Consider the following 13,588-nt stretch of genomic DNA (forward strand, 5'->3'; position numbering starts at 1 on the left):
AGCAATATATGAAGGTTTCAGTTTTTACACATATTTGTCAACACTTGATATTGTCAGTCCTCAATTTATGCACTCTGGTGGGTTCAGTGGTACCTAAATGTGGTTTTAAGTTATATATTCCTGGTGTCTAATAATCAGCATCTTTTAAGTGCTTTTTCACATTTGTACTTCTTGTTTGGTGAAATGCCTATTCAAATCTTTTGCCCTTTTTTTTTTGATCAAGTTACCTTAATATTATTGGGAATCTGAATATTCTGAATAGGATTTTTTCTAAACGTTTTCTCTCAGTCTGTGGCTTGCCTTTTCATTTTGTTAATGGCATCTTGTACAAAGCAAAGTGATTTAATTTTGATGTCATGAAGGTTAACAACTTTTTGTTTTCTACTTTGTGTTTTTCATATTCTAGTTAACTGTTGCCTAACCCAAGAGTACTACAATTTTCTCTCCTGATCCATTGTTTTTTTGTATTATGGAAGGTAAAGTTAAGGCATAATTGTTTTACTTATGGATAGCCAATTGTTCCATCATCATTTATTGAAAAGGCTGTATTTCCTCTGAATATTCACAGTACTTTTGTCAAATATCAATTAACCGCTTATGTGTAAGTTATGGATACTCTTCAATTCCATTAATATTTATATTTGTCTTTATTTCAGTTATAGCCTGGTTTGATTCCTATAGCTTTAGATTAGGTCTTGTAAGTCCTCAAACTTTCTTATTTTTCAAAACTGTTTGGGCTATTCTAGATCCATTTCTTTCCCATATATATTTTAGAATCATACTTTCAATTTCTGAATGAAAAAAGAAGTCTCCTGGGATTTTGGTTGGAATCACTTTGACTTTGTAGATCAGTTTAGGGAAAATTAACAATATTAAGTCTTCTTTTTTTTTATTTTGGTATCATTAATCTAAAATTACATGAAGGACATATTATGTTGACTAGGCTCCCCCCTTCACCAAGTCCCCCCAACATACCCCTTCACAGTCACTGTTCATCAGTGTAGTAAGATGCTGTAAAATAACTACTTGTCTTCTCTGTGTTGTACAGCCCTCCCCGTGCCCCACACACTATACATGCTAATCGTAATGCCCCCTTTCTTTTTCCCGCCCTTGTTCCTCCCCCTCCCACCCATCCTCCCCAGCCCCTTTCCCTTTGGTAATTATTAGTCCATTCTGCTGCTGTTTTACTCAGTCATAAGAAAAAAACAGATCCTACCATTTGCAACAACATGGATGGAGCTAGAGGGTATTATGCTCAGTGAAATAAGCCAGGCAGAGAAAGTCAAGTACCAAATGATTTCACTCATATGTGGAGTATAAGAACAAAGGAAAACTGAAGGAATATTGATTCTTCTGACCATTGATCAGGGGACATATCTCTATTTTGGTCTTTAATTTTTTTCAGCAATGTTATATAATTTTTCAATGTTCATATTTTCTACATGTTAAATTTATGTCTAAGTATTATAATTTGATGCTATTATGAGTATTGGATAGAGTATCAATAAATTTCAATTTAGTCAAGGTTGATAGTGTTGTTCAAAACTTCTATATCCTTGCTGATTATTTTTTTCTAATTGTTCTATCCGTTTTTGGAAGAAGGTTTGCATCCTCAACCTTAATTGTAGATTTGTCTACTTTTCCTTTCAGTTCTCAGTATTTCTCCATGTATTTTGAAGCTTTATCATTAGAGGAATCTTATTTAGGATTGCTATATCTTCTTGAGGAATTGACTTTTAATTATTCTCACATTTATATCTCAAAATCTTTCTGGATCTGAAACATACCTTGTCTACATTAATATTACATTAATATACCCACTTCAGCCTTCTTTTAATTAGTGATTTCATGGTTTCCATAGTAAAAAGTTCCATCCTTTTAATTTATATTTAGGGGAGATTTGTGGTAAGCAACATATACTGGGTTTTTGTGTTTATCCACTCAAACAATCTTGGCCCTTAATTTGCATGTATAGACCACTGACATTAATTTAATTATCTGTATGGCTGGGTTTAATACAAACATTTTCCTATTTGTTTTTCTATTTGTCCCATTTGTTCTCACGTTATTTTTTTCTGCCTTTTGAATTGCTTATCTTTTAATTATTCTATTTTATCTTCTCTATTGTTTTTTTTATTTTGGTATCATTAATCTACAATTATATGAAGAACATTATGTTTACTAGGTTCCCCCCTTCACCAACTCCCCCCCTCATACCCCTTCACAGTCACTGTTCATCAGCGTAGTAAGATGCTATAAAATCACTACTTGTCTTCTCTGTGTTGTACAGCCCTCCCCGTGCCCCATACACACTATATATGCTAATCGTAATGCCCCCTTTCTTTTTCCCTGCCCTTGTCCCTCTCTTCCCACCCCTCCTGCCCAGTCCCTTTCCCTTTGGTAACTATTAGTCCATTCTTGGGTTCTGTGATTCTGCTGCTGTTTTGTTCCTTCAGTTTTCCTTTGTTCTTATACTCCACATATGAGTGAAATCATTTGGTACTTGTCTGTGTTGAAGCTAGAGGGTCTTCTCTATTGTTTTAAGCATTTAATTTAAAAAATCTTGAGTTTAAAAATATTCATTTGTTATGATTTGCTCACCAGGTCACTATATATATATATATATATCTTTGACTTATTAAATAAGTGGCATTATACCACTTCATATATTTTAAGAACTTTGTAACAGTATACTTCCATTTCTCCTCCTGTTCATAGTACTATTGTTTTATTTCTATACATGTCATAAACCTCACAATACATTGTTATTATTTTTGTTTTAAATTATCTATTATCTACTGAAGAAATAAGAAAAGTCCTTAATATTAATCTAATATTTACTATTTCTGGTGCCTCCATTACTTTGTGTAGATCCATATTTCTATCTGGTATCACTTTTTTTCACCTGAAGGACTTATTTCTTTATTTTATTTATTTATTTAATTGTTTGTTTGTTTAGGTATCATTAATGTACAATTACATGAGCAACATTATGGTTACTAGACTCCCCCCATTATCAAGTCCCCACCATATACCCCATTACAGTCATTGTCCATCAGTGTAGTCAGATGCTATAGAATCACTATTTGTCTTCTCTGTGTTGCACATCCCTCCCCGTGCCCTTCCTCTATGTTATGTGTGCTAATCGTAATGCCCCTTATTCCCCTTCTCCCTCCCTTCCCACTCACCCTCCCCAACCCCTTTCCCTTTGGTAGCTGTTAGTCCATTCTTAGGTTCTGTGAGTCTGCTGCTGTTCTGTTCCTTCAGTTTTTTCTTTGTTCTTATACTACACAGATGAGTGAAATCATTTGATACTTGTCTTTCTCCAGCTGGCTTATTTCACTGAGCATAAGACCCTCTAGCTCCATCCATGTTGTTGCAAATGGTAGGATTTGTTTTCTTCTTATAGCTGAATAATATTCCATTGTGTATATGTACCACATTGAAGGACTTATTTCTTGTAGTATACATCTCCTAGTGATGAATTCCCTTACCTTTTATTCATATGTAAAAATCTGTATTACACTATTTGAAAGATATATATGCTGGGTAGTAGAATTTTACTGGGGCAGATTATTTTCATTTGTTACTTTAAAGATGTTAACTCCATTGTCTTTTGGTTTGTGTAGTTTCTGATATAAGTAGATTTCATCATTCTTATCTTTGCCCTGTGTAGGAAATACATCTTTCTTCTCTGGCTGCTTTTAACAATTTCTGTCACTAATTTTAAGCAATGTGATTATGACTGTATTTTTTCTTTGGTGTATTTTGCTTAGGATCCTTTTAATTTCTTGGATATCTAGGTTTATTGTTATCATCAAATTTGACTATCATTTGGCTATTTTGGCTCTCATTTCTTCAAATATGATTCCTGCTGACCTTCCTTTCAGAAATTCCATTTACATTTATTCTAGAGTGTTCAATTTTGACCGGGGGTAGTGAAGCTTTATTGTTTTGTTTTGTTTTGTTTTTTCTCTCTGGTTTGACTTTGGAAATTTTCTATTGGTATTTATTCAAGTTCACTATATTTCTCTGCTTGAATGTCTAATATTCAGGTGATTTTTCATTTCAGATATATTTTTGTCTCTAGAAATTTTATTTGTATTTTTATTATACCTTCCATTTCTCACTTTATCACATTCATGTTTTCCTTAATCTTAAATACCTGGGATATATTTTTAAGTCATTTTTAACATCCTTGACTGCTAATTTTGTCATGTTTCATTTCTTGGCATGTTTCTCTTATCTTTTTCCTCTGGTTATTGGTTTTGTTTTTTCTGATTCTTTATATGCCTGCTCCCATTTATATAATGGAAATTGTAGACTTTACATTTATGGTGGTATTTTGTTGGATTCTTTCAATAGTGTTGGATATTTTTCTGGAAGGCAGCTATATTACTTAAAATTGTTGTTTTTAAGTCTTTTAAGGGTGAGTCCATAAAAGCCTTTATGACTAATTTGTCCACATTACTGAAGTGATACCTATATCTGCTTTTCCATGAATAAGGAAATCTCAACAGTATGACTAGCAGTAACATGTTCTCAGTCTTGTATGGACTTTGGGAATTGTTCTGCTTTATCATTTGATGGTTCTTTCCTCACATGGATGCACAGATCAGTACCTAGCCAAAATCTCAAGAGGACCATTCTGTAAATCTCTGATTGTGCACTTTCTGTGTAGCTCTCATCTCTTTAGCATTTTGCCTCAGATTTCTAACTGCTTTTGAGCATCAGACTCTCATCTCTGTCTCCTCAATTCAATGAGACAACTGATCTCTGAGTTTATTTCCTGTGCTCTAGCTTGGGAAATCTTCCCATTCACTAAGCAAAAACACTTATTTTTAACTAGAATACCTAAAGTTTATGTTGATTATTATCCTTCTCTAATCTCACCCTTTATTGCCAGTTGACCAATATATAAAAACCGTTTAATATATTTTGTCCAGTTTCCTAGTTATTTAAGGTAGATGAAATCCAGTATCCTTACTAACTTTTCAGCAATCACTTCCTGACCTCCCTAATCCTAAGGTATAACTTTTCAGTTTTTATTTTTAATTCATAGATAAAAATAATTATTTTGGTGTATCATATATACTAGTTGCCTATTTTTTTCCTGTCAGTATTGTATTTGGGAACTCTATATCTGTAAGCATAAATAATTAACTATATTTTAGCATTAAAAGTTTAGAGATACTAACTTGCTATAATATGTAATATGTATAATAGTTCACTTATTATTTTATTACTTGTTAAGATTAATCCTACTTTTATGTAGAAAATTTTCACAGTACTCTAATAATAAATTTCTGATCTGATGCTTATAAAAGGCCTGTGAACTAGATAAATCTAATACTGTAATTATCATTATAAAGAAACTATGGCCCAGCAAAAATTCATTTGATTTTTCTCAAAGTCACATAATTTATAAATGATAGAGATAGGATCTTCTGATTTTTATAATAATACTTTTTCAAGTTTCCAGTGCCTTTCTCACCAGAAGATGTAGAAATTTATGTGAAATAGCAAGACATCTAGTATGATAGAACTTTCCTTTTAACTTGTGAGGAAGGCTGTGTGGTAGAATGGAAAGAAATAGATTGAGAGTAAGATAATTTGTCAACCAGATTTAATCTAAATAATAAAACAACATGGAACTCATATAAAATGAGCAAAACAACATTCATTCAACTAGTGTATATTTAGTGCAGGAAGCGAAAAGCACAGATTTATGATTGTTTAGCCTAGAGGGCATGTTGTAAATGGAGAAAAAAGAGAGTTAGTATATGGCTAATGGCTAAAGTGCCCAAATGCTTGCTTAGGAAAGCTGTTTTAATTTCTTAGGAGGTTTAATTAAGAAGTTAATCAAAAGGTCTTTGTCTTTTAATAAATAGAACAAAATAAAGAACAAAGGAGTGAAAAATTTTAGTTTTTTGTAAATTAAATTTGTTTTTATCTACTACGGTGTCAAAAATTTAGATATATAAATTTTTATGTACAACTGTGTGTTAAATATATACTCTCTGTTTAATAAGAGAACTAATTTTGAGCCTAATGGTTACAATTTTATTTGAAAAAGGTATCTAATTACATATGCCTAAGCATCTGTAGCTATTAAACTGTAATATTTCAACCTATTTCCCCATTGGATAGCAAAAAGATTTTATATGGTTCTTCTGTAAAAACATGAACAAGTTAAAAGGCAGATTGGATAGTCACTACTTAGATGTTAAAATGGGATTGCAACTTATTCCTGTTTTTTGCGTTGGTCAGGCTATTATACAGAGTCGACCTATCCTATGTAAACGCACAATATTCGTCCTTGCTGTATACTAATCACTGCCTAGCCTCTCCAACTCTAAGGCATTACGTTCCAGTAATCTTGTTTTTAAATCAAATATAAAAATAATGATTGCTGTGATACATTATAGTTGCATATTTTTTTTCTCTCAGAGTTGCATTTGGGAACTGCAATGGGTTGGCTGTGGTGGATTTTATGCAGAAGACAGTACTGTTAAGCATGGGGACCATTGACCTATATAGATCAAGTGACCTATACCAACGACAACCACGGTCTCCTCGAAAAAACAAGCAGTTCATTGCAGGTAGGAGATAAAACAAGATGGTTATGAACTTGATTAGTTCATGTTTTTCTTCTGTGATGCTATTCAAATGCTTGGCAATATAATAAAGTTAACATATTTATAATACCATTTAAGTAAAATTGGCAGAACCATGGTGAGACTATTTGAAAGGGTAAAAGAGGTGTTTACACTTCAATTTGCTATTAAAGTTAGGAAGCATCTCAAGTTTCTTAGTTGAAGTCCTAAGAAAAAAAAAGAAGCTATTAAATTTTTTTAAATGCCATGAAAATCAAGCTCTCTAGTTGAAACAAAAATGCTTACAAAGGTTGTGTTAAATAGGATAATTTCCTTCTAATATATCTGGCTCCTTTAAAAGTATAATTTTAGGTCATTCACTACTTTTAATTTTTTAAATTAACTCCATATTTTAGCTGTCACCTTTCCTTGTTGGATGCTGACTTTTTTTAGAGGTATTTTTTTACAATGACAGTAAAAATTATTAATTCACATTTTTAAGTTATATGAAAGATGACATTTTTCTTAACAGAAGCAACAAATTGATTTATTTTGCTATAAATATAAATATGTAAGGTTAATTGGGATGTAAGCAGAAATACTTTCTATACAGTGGCAAAATTTTATATGCCAAATTATCCTAAGTTTTAGTGAAATTTCAATATATATCAAAATAGTTGGCTTTGTAAACATTGCCAAAATTTTGTGTATTTTCTGTCTACTGACATAGGTAAATTGGTAAAAAAAAAAAATTAGTTAAGCCAAAGGTTTGCAATACATCTATAGTATTATTTGTTCTTTCAGACAGTAATTTGAAAGTTTCTACTTTCTCAAAAAAATAATCAATTGAATACTGAAACCTTTACTAAATATACCCATGTAAACAATATTTTAAAATATAAAGTACATGATGGTAAGTGTTATTTTCTAAATAGTGGGTGTGCCAAATTTAACATCTGAATGTCATAAAGGAATGGACTAATGAAAAACTACTTGATGTACTAAAATTTTTCCTCTTTCTTAGTCTTTCTTTTGTAAATCTCAAACCTTCCCAAATTGCTAGTTTAAATCCTTTTCAGGAGCACAAGAGTTTTACTTCAGAACCTCAAATTTGTTTTTTTTGTTAGGGATCTCAACTTTTATCAATATTTCAGGAGTGCTGAAAATTTCAAATTCTATAGGTTATACCACTACCACTGCTGGCTTTTGAAAGGGAGGCAGAATAAGAGAAATTGTGCATGCATGGACCATAAGAGTCCCTCATGATTGGTAAAGAGAAGGTTGATTTTTGAAAGTTCATGGACTCTAGGATAGCAAGATGTTATGGAATAAGAGAGATTGTTTTTATGCTGAAAGCATCAATTCAATCAGAAAATTTGTGGATCCCATGACAGCATCTAAGTTACTTGCTAGATATACACAGTGGCGTAACAAAGTATATAGTCTGACAAATGTAATACAACTTTTGTTTAATTTCATTTAAACTTGTTGAGCCTCAACACTTATGAATAGAGTTTAGAGTTTTGATCACTTTACATCAGGAAAAACTGTGATAAAGTTGTTAATTCCATTTATATTTAGTATATAAAATGACTACAATGAATACTCACTTATGTTATAAAAATAAAACACTAAAGACTAAAATCCCTAAGCTTTCTTTTTAATACTGAAGATTAAAGACAATCATTTTGATGTTTATGAGGTAACTTGTATTATTTACAAGACAAATAAGTCTATGTTCTAAGCATATTAGATAAATATGCCATCTACTTTAAAAGATACTTGATTAAATAAAATTACTACAGCATTCTCATCATTCATCTATCACCTCTTACTTTGTAATTGATTTTTTTTAATATCTCCTAATTTGATTACCTAAACTTGCTGCTATTTCTTCATCTTGGCTGTTCTAGATTCTGGTATGATATCACTTCCTTTCACTTTAGACTATTTTTCTCTCCTTCCTCTGCCTGCTGCTGATGCTGGTGTTCTGGCATGTTCCAAAGACAACTTTTGCATGCGTGGCCTGTCTAACTTTTATCCTGATTTAACGAAACGGATCCGTACTTCCTATCAGAGTAAGTTCTATAAAGGTTAGGCAAATAGCTTTTTTAAGTTATAATGCTGGAGTTAAATCCTGGTAAACACATCTGTGCTCAGTAATGTGTTTTTTAAAACACATTCAGCATGCATGCAAATTTTTGTTGTTATGGAAGTGCAACCTTATCATTTTAATAAAAATTATACAAATATTTCAAATAGTTGTCATATACTCATTTACTCATATTCATTGTTTCAGTGTTTATTCAAACCATAGACCACATCCTGTTAGTCCAAGAGTCACTGTCATTTGTTTTAAGAAGGAAGAGCAATGGTATCCTTATAAATAATATACCTGATATACCACTGTCAATAATAATTGAATGCTTTCTTACTTTGGTAGTTTTGTACCTATAGCCATATTTTAAAGTTAATGTAACCAGAGCTATGATATTTACTTTTTCTAAATAATTAGATTTCTTAGAGGTAGCTAAGTATTCCTAATTTCTTATGTTTTTTAAAACAATATATAAACACACATTACCATAGTGATTTTAGGTACCAAACATTGTGAAGTTGGGTGATTAGGCCACAAGTAAAAGAGTCAATAATATTAATATCTACCATGGTAGCAACTGCAAATCTGAAGATGTTAAAGTAAACAATTCTAAAAACTGGTACAGAAAGAGTAGGAAAGTGAGGGTATGATTGGAGGGTACCTAGTGATGTTATAAGTGAATATTTATTGATGTGAAAAGATATTTACATATGTTAATCAACTTGTTTTAAAAAAGGTTGCTTAATGCATAAAAGATGGACTCATATTTGTATAAAATATACATATATGTATATACACACACAGACATTCATCTTGGATTTCTTTTGACCTAACTTCACCAGCTTGTAGATACTAATGGAATCATATCACTTATAAAAACCTGTGAAATCCTTAATATTTTTCTGGGAGTTATTTTTGCTCTTAAGTATTCTCTATCTTTCTACTCAAAAGAGCACCCCTCCTTTGGTGCCTCCCATTGCCTCTGCTCCTGGTACCTTTCAGTAGAACACTGAATCTATGTTGGCTTCTGTTGCTCCTGAAACAGAAACTTATTAGGTAATATTTCTAGACACCTGAAAATTATATGAAATATCGGTTCCCGTGAATAGTTTTATTGGAACACAGCAACACTCATGTATTTACATATTGTTTGTGGCTGCTTCCACATTACAATGGCAGAACTGAGTAGATGCAGCAGAAACCATATAGCCCATGAGACCTGAAAGATTTCCTACCTTGCTCTTTACATAAAAGATTTGCTGACCTCTGCCCTATACTGTTCTTTCGCACCCATTCCCTGCCACATAAAGGATTTCAGCCAAAATCTTTACTGTAAATAGTCTCTGGTTTAACGCACATACTCAGACTTCTTAATCCCAGTTTAGCCTTCTCAAGGTGGAATTCCCCTACATTTTGTGTGTTTGTGAATGCATCCACCTATAAAAGTTTCTGGAACATGATAGTGTGGATTAAAATTTTTTTTCTTTTAGTTTTAATGTATTTTATGATACTCTATAATAAACATGTACTACTTTTACATTAAGAAGATAAATTGGATACTGAGGATAAGAAGGAAAAGCAGGCCCTTAATCAGACTTGTACAGTATCAACCATACTATAAAGGTTCAAGAAGTTGAGACATATTCATTTACCTCTGACTCTTTCATTAATATTTTATTGCATTCAGAATAAAAAAGCAAACATTTCAACCTTGTCATTCAGGACACTCAAATATAATTCCTATCTATATCTTCAAATGAATTTTCTATTTGTAAAAACACATGCCCTAAGCCAAGTGTATGTATCTTACTACCATTATAATTTGCTCATATCATCCCCTTTCTGAAAATGCCCTGCTAAAATTTCACTCCCTATAGTTGCCTTCCCTGCTGCCATTAGAGCCCTGTTGTGCCACTTCCCTTGTTTTTTAAGTGCTTACAGTGTACAGGCTTGTATACGGTAGCATCTAGATCATTTAGTTAGTTGTAGCCTAGTTTCTTTGTATGCTGACTTATTTTTATGCATATCTTCTACCTTTCCAAATGTGTGACAAGAGTCTGAAGACCATACCTAAAATTCTTTATAACCTCTACACCCAGCACAAGCATGAGCTCAGTAAGTAAATGATGATGGTAGCGGGATGTAACCAGGTTATATGATCTCATAGTTAAACTTAAAACCAAATTTTCATAAAATTTTTCAAAGCAAATTCCAGAATATGCCTTCAAGTCATTAAATAATCAGTCTCTTTTTACTCACATGACAGCAGGCGCTTTTCACTCACATCAATAGGCAGGGGACTTTTCAAATTTGACAAATGAGAGCAGAAATAGCTTCTGTATTTACTGAGTTCATTGGAATTTTGCAAAAGAAACCACAGTTTCTTCTAAGGGAAGATCTAAAGTATCAAGACAGAGGTAAAATCAATTCCTTAGAAGACCATCCTCCATGTCTCCACATGTCGGCTCCATTGGGGCTCACACAAGCCCTAGGACTTGAAATCAGATCTCTTAAAGTCTCTTGATAATTAACATCATATATTTTGATAAGGGACTGATTCTTTAATGACTTGAAGGTATATCCTGGAATTTGCTTTTAAAATTTTTATGAAAATTTTGTTTTAACTATTGGATCATATAACCTGGTTTCATTTCTACAGTTCCATTTTGTTATAATAGAGATTGTATGGACTTTTCATGAATTGTTTCCTAGTTTTTAGAAAAGCATATCTCTATTGTCCCTATTTGGGGAAAATTAACTCACTTCCATTGAATATTCTATTCAGGGACTGTACTCAGTAATTTGGCTCAGTGTTGTATAATTTAATGGTCAGAACCCTTTGAGGTAGATAGATGTTTATTAGTGGATTCCTCTACAGATGAGAAAATTGAAGTTGGTAGAGATTGAATTAGTTTTTCAAAGTCACAAAGAATTAGTGGGAAGCAAATTTAGGCCTATCTGATGTGATATATGAAGTGCTTAATATGCTTTCCACTGTATTAATTAGTGTCTCTAAGTGTCTCTTAAAGTTTCCAGTGTATCAGAAACCAATTCTATTAACTATAATCAGAAACTACTTTTTTTTCAGTTTTAACCCATGATCAATGAGATAATATATTAAAAAATGAAACAATTTAAAATTAGTTTTCACAACTGGACAAGGTGCTCTCTGAAATCTGTATTTTATTTTTATTGTATCTATTTTGCTCACTAAGTGACATCACATTCTAATTTGAACTTTATACTGTTCCTTCCAGAGAAAGAGCTTGATTCCAGTCTTTTCCTGGGTTCCTTCACTGGTCACCTTGTAACATAGATTAGGTCCCAAGGAGTTCCCTTCGCTAAATCTTTATTCCATCTGCAAATCTTTAACATCTTAGAATAATAAAACATAATTCAAAGGAAACCTTTGTATTTTACATGTTATGATTTGTTGAAGCAGTGAAATGCTTTGGAAAGAGCAGCAGATAAGTGTCAGAAGGTTTATATCAAGTTCTGCCTTTTCTACTTATTAACTACTCATTATATTGGTAGTAAAAAGCAAGTAATTTAACTGCTCTGAATTTCTTTTTTCTCATATATAAAGTAAAAATCATCATCCCTACTTCCCTTAGAGACTTGTATAACTTTTCTGAATTAATGTTTGTAAAAACACTTCTATAAGTAATAGATATTATTACAAGATGAAATCAAGCCACAGAAAGGTTAAGTACCTTTTCCAGAATCATAACCAATATATGTAAGACTTAGGGCTAGCATACAGTTCTCGTCCTCATCACCTAGTTCTCTTTCTCCTTGTGATAATGAGAGAAATTTCGCTAGTTGAAAACTGATAGTACACTATTTCAAGCAAAGAAGGTTTGAAAAGTAGGCTTAAGACAGAGCATTGTCAAAAATTTGTGCATTCAATTTATAGTTATGCAATGGGGGAGCCCTTAGGAAGTCTCAAGCCTATCTAAAGATATTTTCCCTCTTTCACTTCATGGTTTTTCAGTGTGGGGAATGATAAAAGATCCTATAAACACAAATCAGAAACAGAAAAATGGGGAAACAAAGGGAAGATAAGAATAAGAGAGACCTAGAAAAGAGAGGGAAATAAATATTAAAAAATGAATGGAGAAAGTCAAGAATGGAAGAGAAGTGAAGTGAAACAAAGAATAGGAAAAGAAGGAATGCCTCAAGGAATGAATACCAGCAAGAATTGTGGTAAACAATAAATGGAAAAGTTCATTCAAAGAATATTTATTAAGCATCTTTTTTATCAAACATTTCTCTAGGCACTAGATATAAAGTGATGAGTAAAATAATTATAATCTTATTTCTCAATTTAAATAGAAAACATAAAGAAATTCATAAATATACTATTATAATTGAAAGAGGTAGCAATGCTATGAAAGAGAAAAATGAGATAAGGGAGAAAAGGTGTACCTAGTTTTCAAAGTGTTATCAGGGAAGGACCTATCTGAGGAAGAAATATTTAAGTGTAGCTTTGCCAGAAAAGAGGGAATAGACAAAGCCTTAGACTTAAACTCCTGATCATGATAGAATAACAGGAACCAGATTTAACCTGCATGAAACAAAAAAAAAAACAGGCATAATACATGAAATGGTTTTTAAGACACAGGACGCTAGGTAGTGAAAAACAGTAATCTCTGACAGATGAGAAACAACAGAAGTGAACCTTACAACCACACTTATTTACTACCATAGGCGAGTTTCTAGATTGCAGCCAAGAGAGGAGGGAAAATCCAGGAGGAAACTAGTTGGCTCTCTGAGTTGAGAAAGCAGGGAAACCAAAGCAGCTACAGTTCACAAAGGATACCAGAAATCTATAGTTTCCTACTCAAAGTACCAATCAACACATACATATGACAAAAGTAACCAGAAATAGGTA

The 13,588-nt window shown here is 32.2% G+C and overlaps 1 protein-coding gene across 6 annotated transcripts in view; it reads left to right on the plus strand.

The window, feature by feature from the left end:
- The window catches only part of STXBP5L (syntaxin binding protein 5L), a 387,143-nt gene that overhangs the window by 291,967 nt on the left and 81,588 nt on the right, over positions 1 to 13,588 (plus strand). For 4 of the 6 annotated variants that reach the window (XM_036883434.2, XM_036883436.2, XM_057503095.1 and 1 more), the window contains exons 19-20: positions 6,451 to 6,602; positions 8,603 to 8,674. In XM_036883434.2, coding sequence (XP_036739329.2) covers positions 6,451 to 6,602; positions 8,603 to 8,674 — 224 coding nt within the window. The remainder of the gene's footprint in view (positions 1 to 6,450; positions 6,603 to 8,602; positions 8,675 to 13,588) is intronic. The other 2 variants (XM_036883437.2, XM_057503098.1) reach the window with 1 other exon arrangement.

Source organism: Manis pentadactyla, chromosome 1, assembly GCF_030020395.1.
Source record: "Manis pentadactyla isolate mManPen7 chromosome 1, mManPen7.hap1, whole genome shotgun sequence".
In the NCBI taxonomy this organism is placed as follows: domain Eukaryota; kingdom Metazoa; phylum Chordata; class Mammalia; order Pholidota; family Manidae; genus Manis; species Manis pentadactyla.